Source organism: Sorex araneus, chromosome 2 (assembly GCF_027595985.1).
Source record: "Sorex araneus isolate mSorAra2 chromosome 2, mSorAra2.pri, whole genome shotgun sequence".
NCBI lineage: Eukaryota > Metazoa > Chordata > Mammalia > Eulipotyphla > Soricidae > Sorex > Sorex araneus.
In genome coordinates this window covers 224,201,634-224,228,852 of record NC_073303.1, presented here as the reverse complement: position 1 = coordinate 224,228,852, position 27,219 = coordinate 224,201,634, and the positions used below count along the sequence as shown (strand labels likewise).

At 59.4% G+C, this 27,219-nt stretch overlaps 1 protein-coding gene across 1 annotated transcript; it reads left to right on the top strand.

The window, feature by feature from the left end:
• On the top strand, window positions 1-26,082 carry ESPL1 (extra spindle pole bodies like 1, separase). Its single transcript, XM_055128103.1, has 31 exons — window positions 1-24; window positions 264-356; window positions 2,174-3,248; window positions 3,458-3,546; window positions 3,766-3,886; window positions 5,439-5,575; window positions 6,790-6,983; window positions 7,261-7,497; window positions 7,629-7,773; window positions 7,865-8,003; window positions 8,189-8,328; window positions 9,947-10,081; window positions 12,867-12,986; window positions 13,557-13,728; window positions 14,499-14,627; window positions 14,762-14,918; window positions 15,540-15,649; window positions 18,171-19,156; window positions 19,694-20,048; window positions 20,379-20,534; window positions 20,816-21,029; window positions 21,119-21,309; window positions 22,463-22,590; window positions 22,850-22,972; window positions 24,103-24,258; window positions 24,334-24,504; window positions 24,602-24,706; window positions 24,810-24,925; window positions 25,041-25,124; window positions 25,284-25,448; window positions 25,873-26,082. Exons 2-31 carry the CDS (start codon window positions 276-278, stop codon window positions 26,072-26,074), a joined length of 6,333 nt encoding a protein of 2,110 aa, XP_054984078.1. The 5' UTR covers window positions 1-24; window positions 264-275; the 3' UTR covers window positions 26,075-26,082.
• Window positions 26,083-27,219: the final 1,137 nt, after the last annotated feature.

Sequence of the window (27,219 nt, the reverse complement as noted above, 5' to 3'; positions counted from 1 at the left end):
GCCTGGCGCGGGCCTGCGGGGCCTGTGAGCGCGGCGGGCGGCGGGCGGGCGCGCGGGGGGCGCGGGGGGCGTCGCCGTGCGCGGGCGGGCGGCGGGGGCCGGCGCCGGGGCGGTTGGGGAGGGCCGCGCGCGGCCGCAGGAGCAGGGCTACACGGCCCGGAGCGGCGAGCCCGCGCCCGGCTGGCCCGCAGCGGGGGCAGTTTCCGGTGGGCTCGGCGGCCCCTGCAGCCCCCTGAGCCCGCGTCCCTTTTCCCCCTCCCCAGCTCGGCGCCGCCATGAGGAGCTTCAAGGGCGTCGACTTCGCGACTCTGCTGCGGAGCCCGGAGGAGGCGCGCGGCGTCCTGCGGGACCTGAAGGTGGGCCGCGCTGGGGGGTCGGGGTCCCCCTGGCCGCTGCAGCGGGGGGCGCGGGGGGCGCGGAGGAGGCGGAAGGGACCGGAGAGAGCGCCCCTGGCGCCCTGCTGGTTTGTTCCACGGGCCTCGGCGTCACGGGGGAGGGTCCCAGGGTGGTAGCAGAGACCCCCTCCCGGCCCCCCACTTTGTCTTTTCGGCTTTTGTCTGCGAAGAATTACAGAAGACAGCGAGGCCAAGGAATTTTATTGGGGAGCTAGGAGGGGGAGGGAGACAGGAAAGAGAGGGAATGGGGGGGTTTCACCGCCCCCCCAAACACCCCACCCCAGAGAGCAGAGAAGTTTCCAGGAGGAAAGGAATGACAACCCCTGAAGCTCGGGTGTGGGCACTGGCGGGAATGGGAATGGCTTGTTTGCCATCAAGTGCGGGGAGTGGGTTGGCGCAAGGTCAGGCAGGATGGAGATGGCCCGTCTCCGGCTCCGGGGGGGGGGGGGTGGGGGGGTGGGGGACACACTTGGTACATCGGCCCTGGGGTCACTCACATAGGCCCTGGGGATTAATCAGTGGCTCCCACTGGTGCAGCATGCACTTCAGCCAGCTGAGCTTTCTCTCCAGCCCTGGAACTCAGTCTTGGATTTTTCTTTTTTCTTTTGCTTTTTGGGTCACACCTGGCGATGCACAGGGGTTACTCTGGCTCATGCACTCAGGAATTACTCCTGGTGGTGCTCAAGGGACCATAGGGGATGCTGGGAATCGAACCCGGGTCAGCCACATGCAAGGCAAACGCCCTACCTGGCTCTAGCCCCAGTCTTGGATTTTTTTTTTTTTTTTTTTTTTTTGCTTTTTGGGTCACACCTGGCGATGCACAGGGGTTACTCCTGACTCTGCACTCAGGAATTACTCCTGCCGGTGCTCAGGGGACCATATGGGATGCTGGGGATCGAACCAGGGTCGGCCGCGTGCAACGGGTCGGCCCTACCCATTGTGCTATCACTCCAGCCCCGAGTCTTGGATTTTCTTAAGCTGCCCAGCCCTGAAGTCTGTGGTTAGCGTGTTGTCCAGTTAATTGTCCCTTAATGGGTCGTTTGTGGATTCAGATCAGGTCAGACTATGAAATTCACCTAAAATTATCATCAATGCCGCCCCCCCAACTTGTCTGCCTGCTTCTTCATTTTCCAAGCTGAGTTTAAAATTTTTTTTTTCAGTTTCATTTTATTGAAGCACCCTGACCTTGGTGCTTGCTCAGGGTCACACCTGGCTCTGCTTGAGGAACCATGAGTTGCCCAGGACCGAACTTGTTCTTCCTGCACCCAAAGGTGCTTCACTGTGTTGCACTGTCTCTCTGGCCCCTAAACTGGTTTTTGTTGGTTTTTTTCCTCTCCTGAGCAGCTGTATTTCAAGTTGCTCTCCTTGCCTTATTATATTTGTTTTGTTGGGGGCCACACCTGACAGTGCTCAGAAGATGCTTTTGGTTCCGCACTCTGCATCTACTCCTGGAAGTGCTTGGGGGTCCTTGTGGGATGCTGGGATCGAACCCAGGTCAACCAAGCACCCTACCCACTTAATAATGTTCTGACCCCTCTTGCCTTTTTCTTTACTTCAGTTACCCCGTTCACATCTTCCTTTTTTTGTTTTGTTTTGTTTTTCCGACATACCCAGCAATGCTCAGGCGTTGCTCCTGGCTCTGCGCTCAGGAATGACTCCTGCTGGGCTCAGAGGGCCAGACGGGATGCCGGGAATTAAACCTGGGTTGGCCGCATGCAGAGCAAACGCCCTCCCCGCTGTGCTCTGGCTCCAGCCGCCACGTCTCCCTGTCTTCCCAGGAGTACCTCTCCAAGGCTCCAACGGGTTCTTCAAGCAACCGTTCTGATGCTGAGAAGAGACAAGTTTGTGATGCCGTCCTGAGGGCTTGCAACCAGCAGCTGACTGCCAAGCTGGCCTGCCCGGAGCACCTGTGGAGCCTGCTGGAGCTGGCTGAGCTGGCTTGCAAAGGCTACTTGGGATCCCACCCCCAGCGCCCTGCCCTCTACCTGGAGCGAATTCTTATCGTCTTTCTGCAGAACCTTGCCACCCAGGAAGTCCCAGAGGCCACACTGCGCCTCGCACAGACCCTGCACTCCTGCTTGCTGCAGAGTTCCCGGCCGGTGGCCCCCCAGGACTACGACGCCGTGGCGCGGGGCAGCTTCTCCGTGGTGTGGAAGGCGGCCAAAGGCCTGGTGGAGCGGCGCGCTGCGTTCTCGGCTCGACTGAAGGCCTTGAGCTTTCTGGTTCTCTTGGAGGATGAGAGCCCCCCGTGCGAGCTGCCCCACTTTGCTTCCCTGACGGCCTGCCGAGCAGTGGCTGCCTACCACCTGTTTGATGCCAGCGGGCCCGGCCTGAGCGAAGACGATGCCGATTTCCTAGGGGACCAGCTCTCGGAGCAGTTGATCCGAGTCCTGGTGCCTGCGGGGGCGCCTTCTCCTGGTCCTCTCTCTCCCCGGCGGGCCCTCTGTCTCACGGAGCTCACGCTGGAGCACTGCCGCCGCCTCTGCTGGGGCACCCGTCACGCCAAGGCCCTCGCGGTGGTGGAGAAGGCCCGGGAGCATCTCGAAAGCACCGAGCTGGGCCCCAGCCTCCAGCTCTGCCAGCTGGGGGTCGAGCTGCTGCAAGTCGGAGAGGCAGGGTCCCCGGCAGTGGCTGCGCTTCTGAACCGGGCGACAGCTGTCCTGAGCGACAGTCTGAAGGCCCCGTCACCCCCACTGCGGGCGCTGTGCGAAAGCTGCCAGTTCTTCCTCTCCGGCCTGGAGTCAGGCGCCAAGAAGCGCTACAGGCCTGATGCTCTTCTCGGCCTCTTCGCTTTCCTCGGCCCCTACGGCTCCCTCATCCGGCGGCTGAAGGAAGGGGTGAGTAAAGCACCCAGTGGGCTCTTAACCGCCGAAGGTGCTGGGTAAGATCTGAAAGCCCCAGGCGCCCTCCTGCCCTCCACCTGCCACCGTGTTACCCTGAGCGGATCTCGCTTCTGCCCTTCCTGTTCCCCGCGCCGCGTCAGCCTGCCAGGGCTCTGGACGCAGCCGTTATCTCCGCCCCTCAGACCAGCCTCCTCCTCTCCCAGATCAGCAGGGATGAAGCGAAGCAGCATCAGTCTCTGGGGCAGATACATTTTCAGGGACTTCACCTCTACACCATGCTGGTGCACGACTTTGTCCAGGGCTGTGAGGTACCCTCTTATAGGCGAGGGTTTACGTGGGGTCCTGGGGGCTGGAGGGGTCGGCTGCCCCTCGAGAGGTCTGGGGTGGCTCTGACTGTGTGTGTGTGTGTGTGTGTGTGTGTGTGTGTGTGTGTGTGTGTGTGTGTGTGTGTGTGTGTGTAGGGGTGACGGTCACCTTAGACCTCTTCCGACTGTCCCCACGTTCTCTCTGTCTCCTGGTTCTTTCAGGCAGCAGACTTGGCTGTCGTGGCTCAACTCATGGAGAGCAGCAAGGCGACCGTCGAGTGGCTGCTGGAGATGTTACAAGGCCTGTCAGGCCGGGAGCTGACCGACTGCCTGGGGACAACCGGTTAGTGGCCTGGGCCCCGGACGCTGGGTGCTCGGTGGGCCCTCACCTCTTTGACAGGCAGACACGCTTGCTGGGCACTTCTGGCATCCGGGGGTTGCCTCAGTGGTTTAAGGAAGCCATGAGAGAGATGGGTGAGTTGTCAGGAGTAAGGAAGTAATGACTGTCGCGCACTCCAGGTCTGACAGCCAGACAAAAGGATGAGCAGACGGGACCCTTGTCCCAGTGACTTTGAAATCTAATTTGGCATTTGTTTCTGTTTGAAAATGTCTGTATCTAATAAATCACTTTCTGATCGTTACATATATTTAACATTTAAAGAACACTTATAACTTAAAAATTTAAAAATCAGGGGGCTGGAGCGATAGCACAGCAGGTAGGACGTTTTTCCTTGCATGTGGCCAACCCGGGTTCGATTCCCAGCATTCCATATGGTCCCCTGAGCACTGCCAGGAGTAATTCCTGAGTGCAGAGCCAGGAGTGACTCCTGTGCATCTCCAGGTGTGATGCAAAAAGTAATAAAAGTTTTAAAATCAAGGAGCCAGAGAGGTAGTATAGCGGGCAGGGTGCTTACCTGACGTGCGGCCAGTCTGGGTTTGATCCCTGGCACCCCATGTGATGACCCTGAGCCTGTTGGGAGTGAGCCTTGAATGCTGAGTTAGAGTAAGCCCAGGGCACAGCACGGCCTGGTTTGGCCTCCAGAACAAAGAAAAGGAAACAAAATTGCAATTCAGGGGCCAGATAGTACAGCGGGTAGGGCACTTGCCTTGCACACCACCACCTAGGTTTAACCCCCAGCACCACATATGGTCCCCTGAGGCCTGTCGAGTGATCCCTGTGGGGCTGGAGCAATAGCACAGCAGGTAGGGTGTTTGCCTTGCACGCGGCCGACCCAGGTTGTTCGATTCCCAGCATCCCATATGGTCCCCCGAGCACTGCCAGGAGTAATTCCTGAGTGCAGAGCCAGGAGGAACCCCTGCGCATTGCAGGGTGTGACCCAAAAAGCAAAAAAAAAAAAAAAAGAAAGAAAGAAAGAAAGAAAGAAAAGAGTGATCCCTGAGCACAGAGCCAGGAGTAAACCCTGGCACCTCCAGGTGTGGGCCAATAAACTAGAGAGAGAATAAAAAAATTGAGAACCAGGCAAAACATACATTGGTCAAAATTTAAATTGTACAAAAGGCACACAATGAAAAGTCCCTTGGGGCTATTTTTGTTTATTTTGGGGCCAAAATCCAGCAGTGTTCAGGACTGCTCCTGCCCTGGGTTTCAGGAGCCAGTCAGGTGGTATCCAGGAAGCGTGCAGTGTGGGGCTAGAACCCCGGCCTCTGCACGCCAGGCACTGCTCTCTCCCACCCTCCCTTGGTATTCTTTCTTTATTTGGGGGCCACATCTGGCAGTGCTCGGGGCTCACTCCTGGCTTTGTGCTCAGGGCTCACTCCTGACGGGGCTCCAGCCTGGCTCTGCTGCGTGCGAGGCGAGCGCCCTACCCGCCGTCCTATCTCTCTGGCCCCTGGGAACCGTTCTTGTGATTAATTCTCGTTTCTGTCCCCTGTAGCCTTCTACATCAGCAACTTGGCCTACAGTTTCTATAGTCACAAGCTCTACGCTGAGGCCTGTACTGTCTTAGAGCCCTTGTGCCAGTACCTGGGTTCGGCGAAGCTGGGCACCTCCTCCAAGATGTCTCCAGAGAAGGTAAGAGGGCAGGCGGAGAGGTCATGCGCATGAAGTGGGGTCTGAGGAGCAGCAAGGGGCTGGCCAGGACTTGGGCCTTGGAGGCGGTGTTCAGAATGGCATGCTGGGGCCAGTCCCGGCCTGCTGTCACCCAGACTCCACCTGGACCGGTGCCTTCTGGATGCTTCCCTTTGGGGGTGACTTGTGTTTTACATGGAGCCCTGTCCCAGCCAAGGGGTTCTCAGCTGTAGTGACTTAAAAACAGCAACAGGTCAAGGGGCTCAGAGGTAGCCCAGGGCGTAGGGAGCATGCTAAGAGGTGGGTTGGTCCCTGACACCACCCCCAACATCACTGGGTGCAGTCCTGGACGCCCCCGAGCGTCACCACGGCGGTCTGGGTGCCAGAACGACCAGCTGAGTTGGCTGAGAAGTAGGGCCCCTCGTCTCCTGAGCACCACTCGAGGGCCCCCAAATTACAAAAATAACAATAGCCAGATGCCTGCTCCAAGCTCGTTGCGTTAGATCCTGACACAGGAGCCGGGGCATCTGGAGATACGGATCTTTCTATACTTTGGGTCTGGGCCACAGCTCACCAGTGCTCCTGGCAGTGATGGGCCCTGAGGTGGTGCAGGGCACTGCAGTGGCTTGGCCGCGTGCTGATGCCTCTGTGTGTATATTATCTCTCCAACTTCAGTAACTGGAATTTGGTTTGTTTTGTTGTTATTGTTGTTGTTTTTGGCTTTTTGGATCACACTCAGTAATCAGCCAGGGGTTACTCCTGGTTCTGCACTCAGGAATCACTCCTGGCAGTGCTGGGGGACCATATGGGATGCTGGGGGCTGAACCCGGGTCGGCCGCGTGCAAGGCAAACGCCCTCCCCGCTGTGCTAGTGCTCCAGCACCCATTTGTTTTTTTAGCCACCCCCAGTGCTGCTCAGGAGTTCCTCCTGGCTCTGCACTCGGGGATCACTCCTGGCAGTGCTCAGGGAACCATATGGGATGCCAGGGATCGAACCTGGCTTGGTCGCATGCAAGGCAATCGCCCTCCCCATCATGCTGTCTCTCGGCCCCGTGCTCTCATTTCTAACCTGAGCAAGGGGCTCTACCCGGTGTGTGGCGCCCCCGGTCATGCTGCTCTGCTCTCGGGGGTCTCCTGCCTGGGGGTGAGTCTGCGGGGCCTCTCCTCCCTCCAGAGGGGTTCCGCTCGCCAGCGCGCCCTTCCCCTGTCTCCGGTCAGCTGCACAGGTGCTTCCGGCTGCACGTGGACAGCCTGAGGAAACTGGGCAGACAGGCCCAGGGCTGCAAGGTGGTGACGCAGTGGCTGGAGGCGCTGCAGTCCTGTGGCCCTGAGCACATGGCCGAGGCGGTCACCTTCTGGGTCCTGGTGAAGATGGACGCGGCCAAGGCAGGAGACAAGGAGCTGCAGCTGAAGTGAGCCGGGGAAGGGTCTGTCCCCTAGTGGGGCGGGCTGGCCGGTGACACTCCTGCCATGTTCCTCGTGGGTCCGAAAGGGCCCCGATTGCTCATGTCCGCAGTGTCTGAGCTCCAGCCCCTGGAGGGTGCCGGGACCAGTGGCCACGGCGGGAGTTCTTGTTCTTAGGCCGGCACACGCCCTGAGCTCTCAGCAGGCCGGGGCTGGGACCCCTCGACCTGGGCGGGGGCGAGGCGCTCCCCAGGCCGGCCCCGGGGCTGACCCGCCCTCTCTCAGGACGCTGCGAGACAGCCTGCCCGACTGGGCCCCAGACACACTGGCCCTCCTGCTGCGGGAGGAGCTGCAGGCCTACAAGACGGTGCGGGCGGACACTGGGCAGGAACGGTTCAACGTCATCTGCGACCTGCTGGAGCTGACCGAGGAGACGCCCGCGGGCGCGTGGGCACAGGCCACCTACCTGGTGGAGCTGGCCCAGGTGCTGTGCTACCACGACTTCGCTCAGCAGACCAACTGGTGAGCGGGGGCAGCGGGTGCCTTTCCCAAGTCCCGTCTCCCACTCGGCTTCCCTCAGGGCCCTGCAGGATGTGGCCTCGGGGCTCGCTCAGGGGCCCGCTGGCAGCTGCTGTACGTTCTTGTCCCCACAGCTCTGCTCTGGAGGCTGTCAACAAAGCCCTGAAGCTCCTGGAGGAGGTGCAGCCCGAGGCCCAGACGCAGGCCCGGCTTTGGGACGATAAGGCGCAGGCCCTGCTGTGGCTCCACATCTGCACCCTGGAGGCCAACCTGCAGGAAGTGAGCGTGGCCGCGGGGGTCGGGGTTGCTGTCCCCGGGCCCCCCGTGGGCGGGTCCTGGCCCTGTTGGGAACCGTGGTGTCCCCGTCCAGGGCATCGAGCGGGATCGGCGAGCCCAGGCCCCGCGGAACCTGGAGGAGTACGAAGTCAATGACCTCAACTATGAGGACAAACTCCAGGAAGATCACTCGCTGCACGGCAGCATCGCCTTCAACCTGGCTGCAGAGGCTGGTGAGGGCCTCGGGGGGCGTGGCGGGGTGGGACTTCTCTGAGGCCTCCAGGACCCAGGCGGTCGCCCCGCAGGTGGGAGGGCCAGCCCTGGGGGCTGGGGCGGGCGTCGCAGGTAGGCACAGAGACGGCCAGTTCTCCCCAGCAGGCTCGTGCTGAGAGTGGCCTGGTCCTCTTGCATCTTCCAGCTCAGTCCAAGTGCCTGGACCAGGCCCTGGCTCTGTGGAAGCAGGTGCTGACGCAGGAGCAGGCCCCGGCCGTGCGGAGCCTCCAGCAGACGGCCGCCTCGCTGCAGATCCTGGCCACCCTCTACCAGCTAGCGGCCAAGGTAACGGGCAGAGCATGCACGCAGGCCAGAGACCCAGCCGCTTCCCCTGTGTCTGGGCCAGGGTGCCACGTGCCAGGCAAGGGCCTTGCCTGATGGACTAGCTCTCCGGCCCTTCCCTCAGTTTCATTTTGGGGGATGGGGGGTCACTCCTGGCAATACTCAGGAGTTACTCCTGGCTCATGCCTCAGGAATCATCCCTGGTGGTGCTCAGAGGACCATATGGGATGCTGGGAATCGAACCCAGGTTGGCCGAGTGCAAGGCAAACGCCCTACCCGCTGTGCTATTGCTCCAGCCCCCTCCCCCAGCTTCCTAATCTTGTTTTTGTTTTTGTTTTGGGGCCACACCGGGCATGCTCAGGGCTTACTCCTGGCTCTGTGCTCAGAGATCACAACCATATGCAGTGCTGGGGGGGGGTCAAGCCCCGGCTGGCTGGAATGCCTTCCCTGCTGTGCTGCCACTCTGGCCGCAGTCTCCTAAATCCAGTCTGTTAGCACGGCACTAGGCTCTGCCCCTTGGGAGCCCAAGTTTCCTTATTTGTAAAGTGAGGGCAGCACCGCCGCTCTCAGAGAATGTGTGGAAAGACGTCTGAGGAGATCATTTAGATGTTTCCCCTAATTAGTACTATTTTTTAAAATTTTGTCAGTACAGAGTTATTCATGACTAGGTTTCAAGCACACAGTGTTTCGATACCAGTCCCTCCACCAGTGTCCCCCAGCCCCCACTTGTCTCCCACCCCCAGTCTGCTTCTACAAGAGGCGCTTTATTACATATAAAACTATAATTACCATTATTAGACAATGTGTAATATGGCACGTCAAGACTCAAAAACTTCCTGCCTAGGGGGCTGGCTCGAGAGCACAGTGGGTGAGAGCGTGGCGTGCCCAGGGAGCTCTCTGCAGGTTGGCCTACAGTTCAGGTTTCCGAGACTCCCTCTGCCCCTCCCAGGGGCCCCACACGAGGGCCCCCAGGAAAGGAACGTTGCCCGTAGGAGCCATGTTCCCTGTGGCCACCGGGCCGTAGCTCTAGATTGAGCAGCCTGGGAAGCCGTCTCAGCCCGAGATTTCCAGGCCTGACTCGACCGCATACCTGTCAGGTGAATGGAGACGACGAAGTTAGCTCATGTGAATTTCGGTGTCCTCATCCATGAAATTGGGATTAGAGTTGCCACGAAGATTAGATGGGTTGGGGCCGGGGCCATGGTCCAGTGGGTGGGGTGCTTACGTTACCTGGGCTCGTTCCCTGACATCCCAGATGATCCCTCCAGCCCGCCGGGAGCGATCCCTGAGCGAAAGGCAGGACTAAGCCCCAAACACCACGGGGTGTGGCCCCCAAACAAAAAGAAAGATGAAGTGAGTCGATGCGTGTAAATCTCTTGGCACAGCGCCTGGCCCAGAGTAAGGCCTGGTAAATCCTGCGCATGGGTGGTGATTGGCACCCGGGCTTTCCCACAGAAGGGGGAGTGGCTGTTCTCACCCCAGGCCCCCGAGGTGGGCTGCTGGTGCCATCGGGGGCCGGGGGGCCTCTAGGCCTGAGGTCACAGCAGGATCCAGGACTGGGGGCAGGGGCAGAAGTGGAGGCGTGCACGGAATCTGCGTCACCCGCTCTTCCCGCTCGCAGCCCCTGCAGGCCCTGGAGGGCTTTCAGCTTGTTCGGATGGTCGCCCAGAGACTGGAGGACCACGGCAAGGCGGCCAGCTCCTGCTGCCACATCACCCGGCTCCTCCTGGCGCTGGGCTGTCCTAGCTACGCACAGGTGAGTCGTGTGTGTGTGTGTCTGTGTGTGTGTCTCCGTGTGTGTGTGTGTGTGTGTGTGTGTGTCAGTCTCGCTGGGCTGTCCTGGCCACGCACAGGTGAATCGTGTCTCTGTGTGTGTGTGTGTGTGTGTGTGTGTGTGTGTGCGTGTGTGTGTGTGTGTGTGTGCGTGGGTCTCACTGGCCTGTCCTGGCTATGCACAGGTGAGTTGTGTGTGTGTGTCTGTGCCTGTGTCTCTGTGTCTGTGTGTGTGTCTCCGTGTGTGTGTGTCTCTGTGTCTCCATGTGTGTGTGTGTGTGTGTGTGCGCGCGCGCGCGTGCCAGTCTTGCCGAAGGGCTGTTGGGGGCGGGGGGGGACCTGGCTTCCATCGGCGAGGCAGGAGCTGACAGGCCGCCGTGTTTAGCGGAGCGTGTCTTTCCGAATGAGTGGGGTGGAGACAGCCGTGACCGTGGAGGCCTCTTTCTCCTCAAGTCTCTCCCTTTCCTGCTTGTGGAAGCTGCTGCTCACAGGATCCTGAGAGCTTTACCCTGTCTTACCCTGGTGGCAGCTGCTCGGGTATTGCGGGGCCACGTGCAGTGAGGCCCGAGCCCTGCCGCCCTGCCCGCAAAGCTCGCGCTCCGGCCCTTTGCTGGACTTTGGTTTGGGGGCCACAGCCAGCGATGCCCAGCACTGCGCCAAGCTCAGCGCTAGGGCCACTCCCGGTGGCGCTCAGAGGACCATGTGGTGGCCTTTGAGTTATCTCCTGGGCCTCTCGGGATGTGGGGTTTTTTTTTACGATTTTTTTTTTTTATCAAATCACTGAAATAGACCCTTCGAAACTGTTCATGATTATGTTTCAGTTGTATGATCTTCCAACACCCCATCCCGCCACCAGTGTACATTTCCCAGCACCAGTGACCAGTGTCCCAGTTTCCCTCCTGCCACCGCCCCCAGCCTGCCTCTTCAGCAGGCTCTTCTCTTCTCTTCTCTCTCCCTGTCTCCTCTCTCTCTCTCTCTCTCTCTCTCTCTCTCTCTCTCTCTCTCCCCCTCCCTCTCCCTCCCCCTCCCCCTCTCTTCTCCCTCTCTGTCTCTCGTGCGCGCTTTCCTTTTGGGCACTGTGGTCTGCAATACAGGTAGGCAAAGGCTATCAGGTGTATCCCTTTACCAATACTTTCAACATTCAGTTCTCGTCCAGCGTGACCATTCCCAGCTGTTACTGCCCTTCAGGATCTTTTAAGGTATAGATCTGGTCTCATATTCTTGCTTTGCTTTAAAGTTGGGGGATGGGGGGGAGAGAGGGAGAGAGAGAGAGGAGAGGGGAGGGGAGAGAGAGAGAGAGACAGACAGGCCAAGGTCATGCTTTGCAGCCCCCAAACAGAAAATAAACCACAAAACAGATTTTCGTGGTTTCTCTGTTGTTCCCTGTCCACATCTTTCACTTTGGCACTTTTTTTTTCCTTTTGGGTCACACCCAGTGATGTTCAGGGGCTACCTCTGGCTCTGACTCAGGAATCACTCCTGGCAGTGCTCGGGGGATTGCGCCCGGTCAGCCGTGTGCTAGCAGACGCCACATCGTCTGTCCTGCTGCTCACTCCTGCCTCCTCCCGGGACCTCCTGCCTGGCCCCCCCAGTTCCTTTATGTTCCTGTCGCCTACCCGCACCGCTGGCGGTTCACCTGGAAGGAGCTGCTCGTGCTGGCCTCTCCCCGCTCAGCCCTGTCGTTTGTTGAGGAAATATTTCTCCTCAAGGCGCAACTCTGTTGTACCCTCTTCACGTGCATTTTGTGTGTCTGCTTTGAGGACTCTCCCTGTCTCCCCCACCCCCCCCCCCCCAGACTCCCTAGGTGTCCCGTGCCCCCCCTGCCCTGCAGACTTGTTTATTTTTTTAATGGAATCACCTTGAGATGCAGTAACAGGCTTGCTCATGATTGGGTTCAGCCATGCAGTGTCCAACACCCATCCTGCACCAGTGCACATTCCCACCACCAGTGTCCCCAGTGCCCCTCCTGCCCTTCCCACACCTGCCTGCCTGTCAGACACTTCTCTTCTCTCTCACTTTCTCTCTCTCTCCCCCTCACCTTTTAGGCACTGCGGTTTGCAATACTGAAAGTGTAGTATGCATATCCTGTTCAGCACTCTTATTCACAGTGGTCATTTCCCTTACCACTGTCACAGTAGTCTCTCTGACCTGGCTGCCCTCCCCCACAGCCTGTGGCAAGCTCCCAACCGTCCTCCTCGACCTCTGGACCTCATTTTTACTGTCTTTGGGCATTATTCTCATACTATTCTTTTTTTTTTTGGTTTTTGGGTCACACCTGGCGATGCACGGGGGTTACTCCTGGCTCATGCACTCAGGAATTACTCCTGGTGGTGCTCGGAGGACCCTATGGGATGCTGGGAATCGAACCCGGGTCGGCTTCATGCAAGGCTAACGCCCTACCCCCTGTGCTATCGCTCCAGCCCCCCATTCTATTCTTTTATTTAAAAAAAAAAAACAACTCACAAATGAGTGCAATCTTTCTGAGTCTGTCCCTCTCTCCCTGACAGATGTCACGAAACTCCACGTCCATCCATAGATGATCATTGCAGGCTGTTAGGCGAGCCTGGCCTGTCCTTACTCTTTTGTGTTGCCAGGCTGGTGGGTGGCACGTGAGCGTTCCGTGGGCGTGTGCATCACTCCTAGAATATGCACTTTGAAGCGGTGGCATTTGTTCAGCGTCTTGCCTGAGAAAGCTCCGATGCCGTTTGGTTTGAAGTGTCTGCCCGCCGCTCCCTGACATGCTCATGTCCCCGCGTTTGCTCCCTTAGTTGTACCTCGAAGAGGCCAAATGCAGCCTGAAGCGCCTGGACCACGGCGCGGACACGTACCTGCTCCTCTCCCTGACCCACGACCTGCTGCAGAGCGAGCTGCACTGCCTTCACCAGAAGGTAGCGCCCGCTTCTCCGGTCCCCAAGTCTCCGGGCTTCGCAGGGACTCTTGGATGCTTCTGGGCATGTGTTTGGCTTCTGAGAAGTCCCTCGGGGGTGGGAGAATGTTCCCGAAGGTGGGCAGCAGTGCTGTTTCCCGGATCCTGGTTGTTTCTCTAGGCGAGATCCGGCCTTTCTCTGTCCAGCTTTCCGGGGGTCGAGGGGAAAGGCCTGTCCTGTGGCCGGGAACGGGGGAGACCCCGAAGCCCTCAGCTGGAAATCTCGCGGGGTCCTGACGGCCCAAGTCCCCCAGCTCCGAGCCTTCTTGTTTGGGTGGTGGTTGTTGGGGACCCCCCAGCGATGCTCGGTGGTTATCCTGGCTCTAAACTCGGGAGCTACTCCGGGCAGTGCTCAGCGGCCACGTGGGGTGCGAGGCATTGCACCGGGCCAGCCGTGTACGAGGCAAGCGGCCCCCCTGAACTGTCGCTCTGGCCTGTTGGGCTCTTGCGCCCCCCCAACCCCCGTCATTGTACTCAGGGCTCTGGGCCCAGTGCTCTCCTGGCCGTGCTGTGACTTGACTCCCGTCCCCAGGTGGATGAGGGTGCGTCCCTCTTGCTGTCTGTGCTTCAGAAGCCCGCCCTCCAGAAGGCGTCCAAGGCCTGGTACTTGCTGCGCGTCCAGGCGCTGCAGCTGGTGGCCGTCTACCTCAGCCTCCCTGCCGACAGCCTCGCCAGCTCTCTGGGCCAGCAGCTCAGCACGCAAGGTGAGCAGGGAGGGTTGGTGGCCGTGACCACGTCGGCGCTCCCCACCCCGGGCCCCCCACTCTCGGGCGTGTGGGCGAGCCCACCTAGAGGCAGCCTGGCGGAGGGTGGGCTCCGTTCCTTTGCTGGCCTGCACGGGTCACGCTGGGCCCGCAGGATGTTGTCAGGAGAGGAGTCCCGTGACTGTCCCAGAGGGGAAGTGCTCTGTGACTCTTCGCTCTGCCCGCCTTGGCGGTATGCTTGGCCTTTGTCTACCTAGCAGCTGGAGTTTTGGCCCATGGCATTTTGTTTGTTCCTGTTTTTGGTGGGGAGGGGGGCGCCTCCCAGGCAGTGCTCTGGGGGGCCTCTTTGGGTGACGAAGCAGGCCTGGGGTCAATGCTAGGGCCTGAGCGTGTGGTGCTGCCTGGGCCCTGTGGTGCCCAGGGGTGCCCAGGCCAGCCACCCTGGCAGTGCCCCAGGGCTGGTCCCAGTAATTCTGGGTGACCACCTCATGCCAGAGGCGAAATGACTTGGCCATAACAAGGCATTCACTGTAGCCCTGTCTGCTCTCTCTCCTGCTCTTTGTGCGGGGGGGTCATGGGGAGCGGGGGTGCCACACCGGGCAGTGCTCAGGGCTTCCTCCGGCTGTGCACAGGAATCACTCCTGGCGGACTGGAGGGCCATGCGGGATGCCAGGAGTCAGACCCGGGCCAGCCGTGTGCAAGGCAGGTGCCCTCCCTGCTGTGCTCTCACTCCAGCCCTCTCTTCCCTTCTTGGCCCGGCACCTTCCCAGGCTGGCAGAGCCCCGAAATAGCGCTCAACGTTTCTCATAAGCTCCTTCGAAGCATCCTCCTCCTCCTCCTCGGCTGTGATGTGCTCTCTGTTCCAAAGGCAGCCGTGGAGACGCCGTTTCTGGACTACGGTGCGTGAGCAGGAGATCGGGGGCCTTCCCTGTGGGGCTCAGCAGGCCTGGTGGGAGGCCCGGCCGCGTTGCCTCTGGATCCAGGCACTGCCCGAGTGACGGGGGTCTGGTCTTGTCTCTCTCCTTCGCTCCAGGTGAAAACATAGTACAGAAATGGCAGGTTCTTACGGAGGTGCTGAGCTGCTCGGAGAAGCTCGTGACCCGCCTCGGCCGCCTGGGCAGTGTGACCGAAGCCAAGGCCTTCTGCTTGCAGGCCTTGAAGCTTACCGTGAAGCTGCAGATCCCGAGGCAGTGAGTGCAGGACCACAAGGACGCTGGTCCCAGAGCCTCAGTCCCTCTAGACTTCCCCCGGGGGTCCCCAAACTACTGCACAGAGTCACATGTGTGGGGCCACGGATGCCGGTCAGTGCTAGAGCACATGCCTTTCATGTGTGAGGTTCTGGGTCTGCACCCCAGCATTGCATAAAGGAAAGAAGGCCGGCGGGTGGGAAGGAGAAGGGGTACATGGCAGAGCATGCTTAGTTTAATTTTGAAATGTGTGTTCATATATTTTGGTATTTGGGGGCTACATGCCTGGTGGCGCTCAGGGGTTGCTCCTGGCCCTGCACTTAGGAATCCCTCCTGGGAGTGCTCAGGGGACCCCATGGGGTGCCAGGGGTCAGACTGGTTGGCTGTGTTCAAGGCAAACGCCCTACCCAGAGATATATTTGGCCTCTCCCAATGGCACCTGAAGCATTCTGCAGTGCTAGGACCTGAACCCAGGGCTTCCTCGTGCAAATCACGGGCCCCAGGAAGTAAGGATCTAGGGGGCTGGGAAGGAGGGCGATGGCCCTGCCCGGGAGAGAGGCGAGAAGAGAGGAGACAGGCCAGAAAAGCGAGAAGGTTCCACTCAAGGGTTTCGACTTCCCCCAGGTGTGCCCTGTTCCTGGTGCTGAATGGGGAGCTGGAGCTGGCCCGCAGCGACGCCGACCTCTGCCAGGCAGACCTGCAGCAGGTGCTGTTCTTGCTCGAGTCTTGCACAGGTGAGCAGCTGCAGCCCATACCCACGGCGACACAGCCTGACACAGCCTCCCCCGTGAAGGCCGGGTCCTGACCCTTCTTGTATTGATGCTGCTCAGGCCTTTCGTTTGGTCTTTTTGTTTTGTTTGGGGCTTGTTGTTTGTGTTTGCTTGTTTGTTTTTGGTTTGGGGGCAACACCTGGCAATTGTTGGCAATTGTCAGGACTCACTTCTGGCTCTGCACTCAGGAATCACTCCTGGCGGTGCTCGGGGGACCATATGGGATGCGGGGGATTGAACCCCAGGTTGGCCACGTGCAAGGCAAATGCCCTCCCTACTGTGCTGTCGCTCCGGCCCCTAACCACATCTCAAGGTGCTTTTCACTGCTAATACATTTTAGCTATTTATATTTAACTTAAAATGTAGAGTTCAGGTGCTGTAGTGATAGTACATATGGCGTTTGCTTGTGTGCGGCCAACCGACGTTCACTCCCCAGCATCCCATATGGTCCCCTGAGCTACACCAGGAGTGATTCCTGTGTGCAAAGCCAGGAGAAAACCCTGAGCATCACCAGGTGTGACCCAAAAAGAGAAATAATAATAAATAAATAAGATCTTTTTAAAACAAATTTAGAATTCAGTTCCCCAGGGACTAGAGCAATAGTACAGCAGGTAGGGCGCTTGCCTTCCATGTAGCTGATGTGGGTTCGATTCCTGGCACCCCATATTGTCTTCCAAGCCCCACCAGAAGGGACCTCTGAGCACAGACTCAGGAATAAGCCCTGCTGGGTATGGCCCCAGCCCCCTGAAGAAATACAGTTTGTCAATCCAAAGAGATAGCTCATGGGCTGGGCACATGCTTTGGTCCTGTCCCCAGTGCCACAGAGTCTCCAAGCCCTGACAGGCGTGTCTCAGCAGCAAGCGGGGAACAGCCCTTAAGCACCGCTGGGAAGCTTGAGCACTAAGCACTAAGCCAGGAGTAAGCCCTGAACACAACCATGTGTGGCCCCCACACCCTTTTTTCCAGAGACAGGAAGTAAGGCCCTGGGCCCTGCATGTGGCCAACCCACTAGATCCCTTGCACCACATATGGCTCCCTGAGCACTAAGCCGATGTGATCCAAACATACACACACACCCCCCAAAAAAGAATCAGCTTCTTGTTTGCTTTTCTTCGTGTACTGGTAGCTGTGTGTCGCTGGAGGGTACTGTATCAGACCGCACAAACTGTGTCCACGGAGGGTTTAAATTAATAAACACTGGGACCCGGGCATAGCCTGGGTTTGATCCCCAGCAGCTCATGGTTCCCACCACCCCCAGCACCGTTCGAAACCTCTGGGCAACATGGTCAGAGCTCTGTGTTTTGGTTGTCCCTAGTGGTGCTCAGGGGACCCTGAGGCTGCTGCAGTAACGTTGGCCCTGCCGTGCTGGCCAGACTCGTCAGTGCTGGAGGCATCGGAACTCCAGCTGCAGCCAGCGGTGCCCAAGGGCTGTGCATGCCAAGGGTCAGGCTGAGGGCCTCAGGCTTGCCAGCCGTGAGCGCCACCCTTTTGAGCTGGATTTTTTTTCCCTTGTTTTTTAGCTACACATAGCAGTGCTCAGGGGCTATTCCCACTGTTCAGGGGTCAGTCCCCATGTATGCAGGGGACCAGGTGGTACCAGGGATGGAAGCATCCTTAGGTCATCTTCCTGAGCACCTGAAATTTATTTTGGTGGTGATGGTGGGGGTTGTTGGGGCCATATCTAGCAGTCTTATTCCTGCTTCTGGGTTCATGAGTCATTCCTAGCAGTGCTTGGGCCATATGTAGTACAGGGAATGTTTTTTCAAATGTTATTTTTATTGAGTCACCATGAGATATAGACCATTACAAAGCTGTGCATGATTGGGTTTCAAGTACAGGGAATTTGAATGGGGGTTGACTGCAGGTAATGTGGGTGTCTTTATCCTGTGCTACTTCTCTGGCTTTTTGGAACTTCGATTTTTGCATTTTGGGTCGCACCGAGCGATGCACAGGGGTCACTCCTGGCTCTGCACTCAGGAATTACCCTGTCGATGCTCAGGGAACCATATGGAATGCTGGGAATCGAACCCGGGTTGGCCGAGTGCAAGGCAAACGCCCTACCCCCTGTGCTATCACTCTAGCCCTGATTTTTTTTTTTTTTTTAAATCACATTTGTTTCTTCAGTTTCATTTGACCCAAGCAAATCCCTGGAAAGTCAGGTGGGAACATAAACTTTTTCCATTTGTGAAAGGAGAAAGTTTGCTGGGGTGGCCATCACGGGCTAGTCAGGACCAGGGGCCAGGATTAAGACTTGAGTGGTACCAGCCCCTTATCCCGAGGTCCAGGGGTTGTGTGGGCCCATTATTGGATGGGATGAAAAGATTGTAGATCTAAATGAAAAGCAGAAGTCCCACTAGTATTGGGCGTGTTCTCTAAGTAGTCAGTGGTAAATTAACATGTTAGGGAACTGGGCCCGGGGGTAGCTCAGGAAGTGCTTGGTAAAATTTTTCCCCGTTTCCTAATTTTTGTTCCTCTTCCTCCGTAGAGTTTGGCGGGGCTGCCCAGCAGCCTGACGCTGCCAAGGAAATCCAGCTGCAGAAGGGGAGGCCGAAGCCTCGAGACCCGCAGCCCCCAGAGCCCGCGGAAGAGGAGCTGTTCCTCATAGGCCCCGACCTGGAGCTGGTGGCCACCGTGGCCCCAGAGCCCGGCCCCCAGGCACCGTCCTCGAACTCCTCCCCGGTCCTGAAAAGGAAGCCCCCGCCCAGCCCCCGCTTCCTGAGCCACGTGCCCACCTGTGACTGCCGGCTCTGTGCCAGCCCCGCGCTCTCCGCCGTCTGCCTGCGCTGGGCCCTGGCCACGGCGCGGCTGAGGCTGGTCCTGGGGCAGGAGGCCCAGGGGCTGGAGCTGCTGCAGTTTGTGCTGAAGGGCTGCCCCGCTGCCGCCAAGCGCCTGGCCCGGGCCGTGCGGGCGTCCCTGCGCCCCAGCCCCCCGCCCCCCGCGGCCCCGCGCCTCTTCAGCGAGCTCATGGCGGAGGCGTACACACAGCTGGCGCTGCAGGGGCTGAGCCGGCCCTGCAGCAAGGGCCTGGGAGGAGTCCTAGAGGCCGGCCTGAAGTTCGTGACAGCCTGGAAGCCCCACCTGGAGCTCTGGCGCGCCAACCTGCTCCTGATCCAGGCGCTCTCGAGGCTGGCTGGCCACAGCTGCTGCACGGCCCAGCTCTTTGCCAGCTCCTGGGGCTGGCAGCCCCCCTCCGTGAAGAGTTCCCCAAGCTCAGAATCCAAGTCTCGGAGCCAAAAGCACGCTGGACGAGGGCGCCCAGGGGCACCCGCTGCTTCCCAGCCCTCCGGTAATGCCTTTCTGAAATTTCTGAAGACTGGAGGGACACCCAGTACCCCGAAGCCCCCGAGCTGGGTCAGCCAGAATGGCCCTCGGGTTCCTTTCACGGTGTTTGAGGAAGTCTCGCCCACCAAGTGCAAGCAAGCGGTCCCCAAGGCCCCCCGGATCCACCAGAAGGCCCAGACGCGCCTCAAGGTGAGGGGGTCTGGGACCCGGGGGTGCTGGGTGGGCCAGGGGCCCCCAGGAATTGCTTCCAGGGCTCCCCCGTGGGACTCCCCTGTTCCCTGCAAGATCCCCGTCTCCTAGGGCAAGTCCAAGGTCAAGTTGGCCTTGTTTCTGGCAAAAGGCACTTTCCTTGTCTCGTTCCCTCCCAGTTCATCCTTCCTCTTCCTCTGTTCCTCCCGCATTCCACGGCCCTGAGCTGCTGCCCAGGGCCCGGTGTGGAGTTCAGCAGTACAGCCTGCCTTGCCTGTGCGGGGCCCTGGGTACCATCCTGGCACCACACACACGCGCACACACACGCACTCACACATACACCCATGAGTGCGTGTGTCCTGCTGTGCTGGGAGCGGGGCCAGACCAAGCAGCTCCCGGCTCTCTCCAGCTCCTGAGAAGTTTCTTGACTTTGCCCTAATGCCTCCCTCAGCCCCATGAGATGTGCCTCCACAGCGCCACCTGCTGCCAGTGTCCTGTCACTAATGCCCTTGGCCGCCCTCTTTCCCACCCGTCCAGGTGAACTTCAGCGATGACAGTGACTTGGATGACCCCGTGTCCGGTGACACACAGCTCACAGAGGGGCCCAGGACTCGGAGCACTGCTTGTCGGGGCCGGGGGCGGGGCCGGGGCCGGGGCCGGGCCAGGAAGAGTCCAGGCTTGAAGACAGATGTCACTGTGGCCCCAGGGAGTGCCCCCAGGCACCCCGGCCCCAGTGGCAGAAGCCGGAGGACCAAGAAGGTGGCCTGGGAGCCCTGTGAAGCAGAGAGCCAGGAGACCGCAAGGACTGTTCCCGAGGAGGAGCTGCCCTGCAGCCAGGCGGAAAGGAGCTTCGAGACCCTGAGGAGCTCCGACGGAGAGAACTCTGCCTCGGGTATGACGGCAGGGAGGCGTGGGGGGGAGGGGGCCCAGAATCCACAAAAAAACTGTCACCAAAGATCTTACAGGGATGGGCTGGAGCGATAGCACAGCGGGTAGGGCATTTGCCTTGCACGCGGCCGACCCGGGTTCGATTCCCAGCATCCCATAGGGTCCTCTGAGCACCGCCAGGGGTGATTCCTGAGTGCAGAGCCAGGAGTTACTCCTGAGCATCTCCAGGTGTGACCCAAAAAGCAAAACAAAGAGGATCTTACAGGGAAAGTTCTGTCTGACTCCGGCACTGGGGTCCCTCTCTAAAGCACTCTCTGCTCTCTGCTCTCCCCAGGTGCAAAAGGCCCAGCCCCAGGGCCCGATGCAGCCATCGGGGAACACGAGGTGCTGAGACGGGACCCCAGCCAAGAGGAGCTGCCGGTCCCGTGCCCAGACAAGGACGGAGACAAGGAAGGGCGCGCCCGACTCCCCTCGGCCCCTGTGGCCATCGGTGAGTCTGCTGGCCGCTGAGGCCTCGTCACTGGGCGTGCTGTGCCTTGGGGTCCACTTGCATCTCTGGTCTGCCCGTGGCCCCGTGCATCTGGGGGTGGGCCCCAGCACTCTCTGCCTCTCTGAGCCTCTGTCGCCCTCCCCAGCTAGCAGAGTCTGGGGGGGACGCCAGGGCAGCCCCCCCAACCGCTCACGGACCTTCATTAAGGAGCCCCCGTTTCCCAGAACTGGGAGTGGGAGGAGGTTGGGGGCCGTCCGGGTCAGTATGTCGGCCTCCTCCAGGTCTGTCCACCTTGGACTCCGTCTACGACTCCCTCAGCGTCGCCTTCCGCGGAGTGAGCCACTGCCCTCCAAGCAGTCTCTATGCCCACCTCTGCCGCCTCCTGGCCTTGTGTCTGGGCCACCGGGACCCCTACGCCACTGCCTGCCTGGTCACCGAGTCTGTGTCCATCACCTGCCGCCACCAGCTGCTCACCCACCTCCACCGGCAGCTCAGGTGAGTGAGGTGCGTCGGGTTGGGGGGTCCTGGCGAAAGGGGCACCCGGGCCCGGGGACAGGACTCACTTCCACTCGCGTTGCCTGCAGCAAGGTCCAGAAGCGCCAAGGATCGCTGGACGTGGTGGACCACCTGCAGGGCCTCAGCCTCCAGGAGCGGCTGGGCGATGGCCCCCTGACCCGCCTCCAGCGCCTCTTCTCCTTCAGGCATGCGGGGACCGGCCTCTTCCCCCAGCCCGAGAAGGAGAGTTTCCAGGAGCTCCTGGCTCTGCTGCCCGCCGGTATGCCGGGCCTGTCGTGCGTGTCCTTCCTGCCACTCTAAGGCTGTAGTGACACGCGTAGATTTCTGATCCTTATTGAAGCCATTTTCTCCTATCAGACAGATAACACTCTACATTTGGGAATTGTCTTTATTTTCATTTATTATTATTATTATTTTTTTGTTTGTTTGTTTGTTTGTTTGTTTGTTTTTTGTTTTTTTGGGTCACACCCGGCAATGCACAGGGGTTAGTCCTGGCTCTTCACTCAGGAATTACCCCTGGTGGTGCTCAGGGGACCATATGGGATGCTAGGATTAGAACCCGGGTCGGCCGCGTGCAAGGCAAACGCCCTACCCGCTGTGCTATCGCTCCAGCCCCTTTTTTTTTTTTTTTTGCTTTTTGGGTCACACCCGGAGATGCACAGGGGTTACTAACTCCTGGCTCTGCACTCAGGAATTACTCCTGGCAGTGCTTGGGGGACCATATGGGATGCTGGGGATCGAACCCGGGTCGGCCGCTTGCAAGGCAAACGCCCTACCCGCTGTGCTATCGCTCCAGCCCCTATTATTAATTTTTTTAAGGCCACTCTCCGAGGTGCTGAGGGGCCATAAAGCTGAACCTGCCGCTGCTGCGGGTGGAGTTGTGAGCTGGAGGGATTTGGCTCGAGTATGCACTCCGCCACTTGGACCACATTCCTTGGCCTTCCTTTTTCTTTTCTGTTCTTTCCTTTTTTTTTCCATGCCACAGCTGGTGGTGCTCAGGGTTTACTCCTGGCTCTACACTCAGGGATTTTTCCTGGAGGGACTCAGGGGACCCCATATGGGGCACAGGGGATCAAGCCTGGGGAGCCACATGCAAAGTAAGCACGCCCCCCCCCCACTGTACTATTGCTCGGGGTCCCCCGCCGCCAGTGGCTGTCCTGAGTGCTGAGTTGGGTGTCGGGCTGCTAGGCTATGAGACACGCCGTAGTGCGACACTCGTTCTGTGCAGGGTACTGTTATTTTTCTGGGAGGGACACTGAAGAGCAGGACATGTGTCTGCATGGACACATGGGGCCATGGGGGCCAGGGAGAGCGGTGGCCAGAGAGGCCGCCTTGTCCTCGGGTGTGGGTGCAGGGGGCGGGGAAGAGGTCCTGAAAGAGCCGCAATGATTCTGGGATACCCTGTGTGCCAGGAGTGATCGTGTGCGTGTTGGCCCTGGCCAGTCTTCAGCCTGGAACTGTGGGTGACACTCTCTTGCTGACCCGGCTAGAGAAAGACACCCCCCCGGTCACCGTGCAGATCCCCACGGCTCAGAGCAAGGTAGGTGTGCGGGCCGGAGAGCACAGCAGGGCCGGGGCGGGCTCCTGTTCCTTGCTCTGCTTGCTTTTCAGGCCGCACCTGGCGGTGCTCAGGGACTGCTCCCAGCTACGTGCCCAGGGGTTGCTCCTGGCAGTGCTCGGGGGTCATGTGGAGCCAGGGGTTGACCTGAGCTCGCTGGGGGCTGGATTCTGGCCACCCTATGTGGCGGGGGTGGCAGGAGGGCGTCCACACACGTGAAGGTGTCATTCTGCTCCCCAAGCTCTCCCTGAGCTCGGCCCTGAGGGAGTTCGACAGCATTCAGAAGGAGCAGAAGACGAACAGCAGCTGCACCGACAAGAAGGAATGGTGGACGAGACGGCTGGAGCTGGACCGGAGGATGCAGGTGTGCGCCTAGGCTGGGTGGGGTTGCGTCACCGGCCCGCCCTAGGGGCCACCGCGGAGCTGTTTGTCCTCCTGACTAGTCAGTGTGACCTCGAGTCCTTTCTGGAAGGGGTCACCTAAGTGAAAAAATTATCACTTGGAAAAGACTTTATTATTATTTAGTTTTGTTTCCTTTGTGGAGGGGGACGGGGCTGCTGGCTGGGCCACACCCAGCAGTGCTCAGGGCTGCCCCAGTTCTGTGCTTGGGGGTCGCTCCTGGTGATGCGCAGGAAACCGTGCAAGACAGGGATCAATCCCAGGGCCCCCTGCGTGCAAGGCAAACACGTTAGGGGAGGACTTTAAATAAGACTTTTCTTTTGGGGTTGGGGGGTGCTCAGGGCTTACTACTGGCTCTGCACTCAGGAATTACCTGGAATTACTCCTGGTGGTGCTTGGGGTACCAAATGGGGTGGCAGGAATTGAACCCAGATCGGCCGTTTGCAGTGCAAGAGTCCTACCTGCTGTATTATAGCTCTAGCCCCCTGAGCAAGACTTTATTATGTTGATTTAGTTTTAGTGAAGCAAGGTGGATTTTATTGAATGAAATTTTTTACAAAGACATGAGAGGAGAAAGGGAAATGTGTTCAAGAGGCTTCTCCAGAGTAGACATAAGCAAAGAAACAGACAAGTGGGGCCCAAGCAGTAGTATAGTGGGTAGGGCGTCTGTCTTGAATGCAGCTGACCCGGGTTCGATTCCCAGCATCCCCTGAGCACCGCCAGGAGTAATTCCTGAGTGTAGAGCCAGGAGTACCCCTGAACATCGCTGGGTGTGACAAAAAAAAAGAAAAAGAAACAGACAAGCAAGTGAGATATGCGTTGAAGGAAGGACCCAGCTTGGAGAACAGGCCTGGAGGGCTGGTGGTCGTGACCCAGGCACGGGACGGGGAGGGGGAGAGGGCACCCGGGAAGAAAAATGAGGCCCACCCATGTAGCAGCTCCCTGGCTTCAGCCGCCTCGCCCTCCTGTCCCAGTCTGTCTGCTCAGTGATAGGTAACGAGGGGGTCTTAGCTGTACCCCCCAGGGTCTCAGCTTCTTGCCGGCGCCTGGTGGCCGGGACGCGGGCCCGACTTGGTCTCCTTCCTCCGCACGCAGCTCCTCACCGCCTCCCTGGAGAAGCATGTCCTGGGCTGCTGGCGGGGGCTGCTGCTGCCTTCCAGCGACGACCCTGGCCTTGCCCGGGAGGCCTCCCGCCTGCAGGAGCTGCTGCAGGGGTGCGGCTGGAGGTACCCGGACCCCACTCTGCTGAAAGTGAGCTGAGGAGGCGGGTGGGGGCGGGTGGGCGGGGGGCTGGCGGCCAGGCGCTGCTGACCGCTGTGCCCGCAGATCCTGCTCAGTGGCGCCAGCACCCTCACCCCTCGGGACGTGCAGAGCCTGGCCCAAGGCCTGTGCCCAGCCCGGCCAGAGTGTGCCCAGGAGCTCCTGAACGAGGCCTTGGGCCGTGTGCAGGGCCAGAAGAAACCGAGTAACAGGCACCTCGTCTTGGTGCTAGACAAGGTAAGGACATGGGGCAGTGGGCGGTGTCAGCCCTCACTGCGCTGCGGCCCCGTGTGTGTGCCCGATGGGGACAGTGACCTTAGCACTCTGTGCCCAGGACCTGCAGAAGCTGCCCTGGGAGAGCACGCCCGGCCTCCGCACGCTGCCCGTCACGCGGCTGCCCTCCCTCCGCTTTCTGCTCAGCTACTCCGTCCTCAAAGAGGTGGGCCGGGGGCCGGGGAGCACGGGGCCACAGGGTGGACTGGCCGGGGGCAGGGCTCGGGGGCTGCCTGGGGCAGGTCCTGAGCCACGTGTCCCTCCCTCAGTCTGGGGCCTCGTCCGTGCTGAGCCGCGGGGTGGACCCGCGCAACACCTTCTACGTCCTCAACCCCCACAAGAACCTAGCGCGCACCGAGGAGAAGTTTCGAGACTACTTCAGCAGGTCGGTGGGGGCGGGAGTGAGAAAGGGCGTGGGGAAGGGCAGGGACACCCTAGGAGGGACCCAGAGTTCCCCCGGCCTCTTTGCCCCGTGACCCGACTCCGCCCTGTCCCGTCAGTGAGGCTGGCTGGAACGGCGTGGTCGGGGAGGTGCCGAACACGGAGCAGGTGCAGGCGGCTCTGACGGAACACGACCTGTACATGTGAGCGCTGCCGCCGGGGAGGAGGGGCGGGCCCAGGGCGGGCATCAGCCGGGCAGGTGGACTTGGGGGCTTCAGGACTCCCGGCTGCCTGGGGGACCCTCTGGGAACAGAGCTGGGGCCTGGCACTGCCAGCTCAAGCCCTGGAACCTTCCGCCCTAGCTACGCAGGCCACGGGGCTGGCGCCCGCTTCCTGGACGGACAGGCTGTCCTGCAGCTGAGCTGCCGGGCTGTGGCCCTGGTGTTCGGCTGCAGCAGCGCAGCGCTGGCTGTACACGGGAACCTGGAGGGCGTCGGCATCGTGCTCAAGTACATCATGGCTGGGTGGTGAGTCTCGGGTTCTTCCCGAGGGTTGAGCCTCATTCCACCCTCTTTTGCACCCGCCTTTCCCCGACCCACATTCCCTGGCGTGCATCCCTGGGCCTGTGACCTTTCTTCCTCTTCCAGGGCCCTCTTAGAACTGTGGGTCAGCTGTCTCCTCACCCCCCGCCCTCAGCTACTCTGCTCTCCTAGAGTTCTTTTTTTTTTTTATGGGTTTTTGATCAAAAACCCCGGCGATGTACAGATGTACAGGGGTTACTCCTGACTCTGTGCTCAGAATTACTCCTGGTGGTGCTCAGAGGACCCTATGGGATGCTGGGAATCGAACCTGGGTTGGCCACGTGCAAGGCAAACGTTCTCCCCACTGTGCTGTCGCTCCAGCCCTGAGTTCTTTTTCAGAGCCCTAACTTGGCAGTTTTTCCTTCACCAGCCCGCTGTTTGTCGGGAACCTCTGGGACGTGACTGACCGGGACATTGACCGCTACACGGAGGCCCTGCTGCAGGGCTGGCTGGGAGCCGGCTCGGGAGCCTCCCTCCTGCACTACGTCAGCCAGGCCCGGCAGGCTCCTCGGCTCAAGTACCTCATCGGGGCCTCACCTGTTGCCTACGGCCTGCCTGTGTCCCTGCGGTGACGCCTCAGAACTGCTCGATGACAGAAAGTAGTCGAGTGACTGCTCTTCCCTGAGTTTTATCCCTTGGATATATATATATTTTTTGAGTCATTTATATGAAATGTGTTTTATATGAAACATTTGATTTAATCTAAATATAATAAAAATACACCCCTTCAGCCCTATTTTATTGTTTGGTTTGGTGCTCAGGGGTGACTTTGTGCTCTGTGCTCGGGAATCCTTCCTGAGACCGTAGGGATGCTGGGGACTAACCCGGGCTGGCCACGTTCCAGGCAGTGCCCTCCCTCTGTACTGTCTTCCCAGCCCCTTTAGCCCTGTGTTGTAGGTAGTTCACCTGAGAACTTGGAGGATAGAACTACTGCTCCCCTCCCGCTCTGGCGCTACACACAGCTCAGAGCACCAGGGTGGAGGGCAAGCCCAGGTCAGAGACAGTGCACGGGGCCGCGCACAAACTGTAGGAGGCCTGGGCTCGACCCTGAGCATCTGCAGGTGTTTCCCCAAAACTAAAAATCAACAAGCAGACTGAAGTGATAGTACAGTGGGTAGGACTCTTGTGTTGCAGGCAGCCAACCTGGATTTGGTCCCCCAAACCCATATGGTCCCCTGAGCCTGCCAGGAGTAATCCCTGAGCACTGCCATGTGTGGCCCAAAATAATAGTAATAAAAAGCACAGAACTTAGCCTCACTCTCCCCACATCTGAGGCCTGGTCCAGCTGCACTGCCGAATAAACCGTGTCGTACAGCTCCTCAATCTTCTCTTCACCACCAGACTTGAACACTTCCTCCAGCCAAGGCCCCACTTCCATGGCTTCCCTGACCACACCTGACCACACCACACCTGAATGGTCACTAGGCTCCATTCCACGCCAGACACTGCTTTCCAGTGTTGGGGGTTAGACCTGATGTCTAAGAGTTTTGGAGTCACAGTTGGAAGCCTGCCTTATGAGCTGTAGGAGAAGGCAGCTGGGACAGAGAAGGGATCATTAGGTCAATGATGGTTGGAGGGAGTGCTCAGAATGGGAGCTGTGTGCTGAAAGCAGATAAAGGACCAAACGTGATGGCCTCTCAGTATCTGTATTGCAAACCATAACGCCCATAAGTAGAGTAAGAGGGAAACTCAGAGGCAGGGGGAGGGGTGGGGAGGG

Excerpts from the sequence above, each read along its gene's own strand:
- ESPL1 (XM_055128103.1), top strand. The coding sequence starts at position 276 with ATGAGGAGCTTCAAGGGCGTCGACTTCGCGACTCTGCTGCGGAGCCCG. Across the intron at positions 5,576-6,789 it reads CCAAGATGTCTCCAGAGAAG|CTGCACAGGTGCTTCCGGCT; the intron begins GTAAGAGGGCAG and ends GTCTCCGGTCAG. Across the intron at positions 20,049-20,378 it reads CGGAGAGAACTCTGCCTCGG|GTGCAAAAGGCCCAGCCCCA; the intron begins GTATGACGGCAG and ends TGCTCTCCCCAG.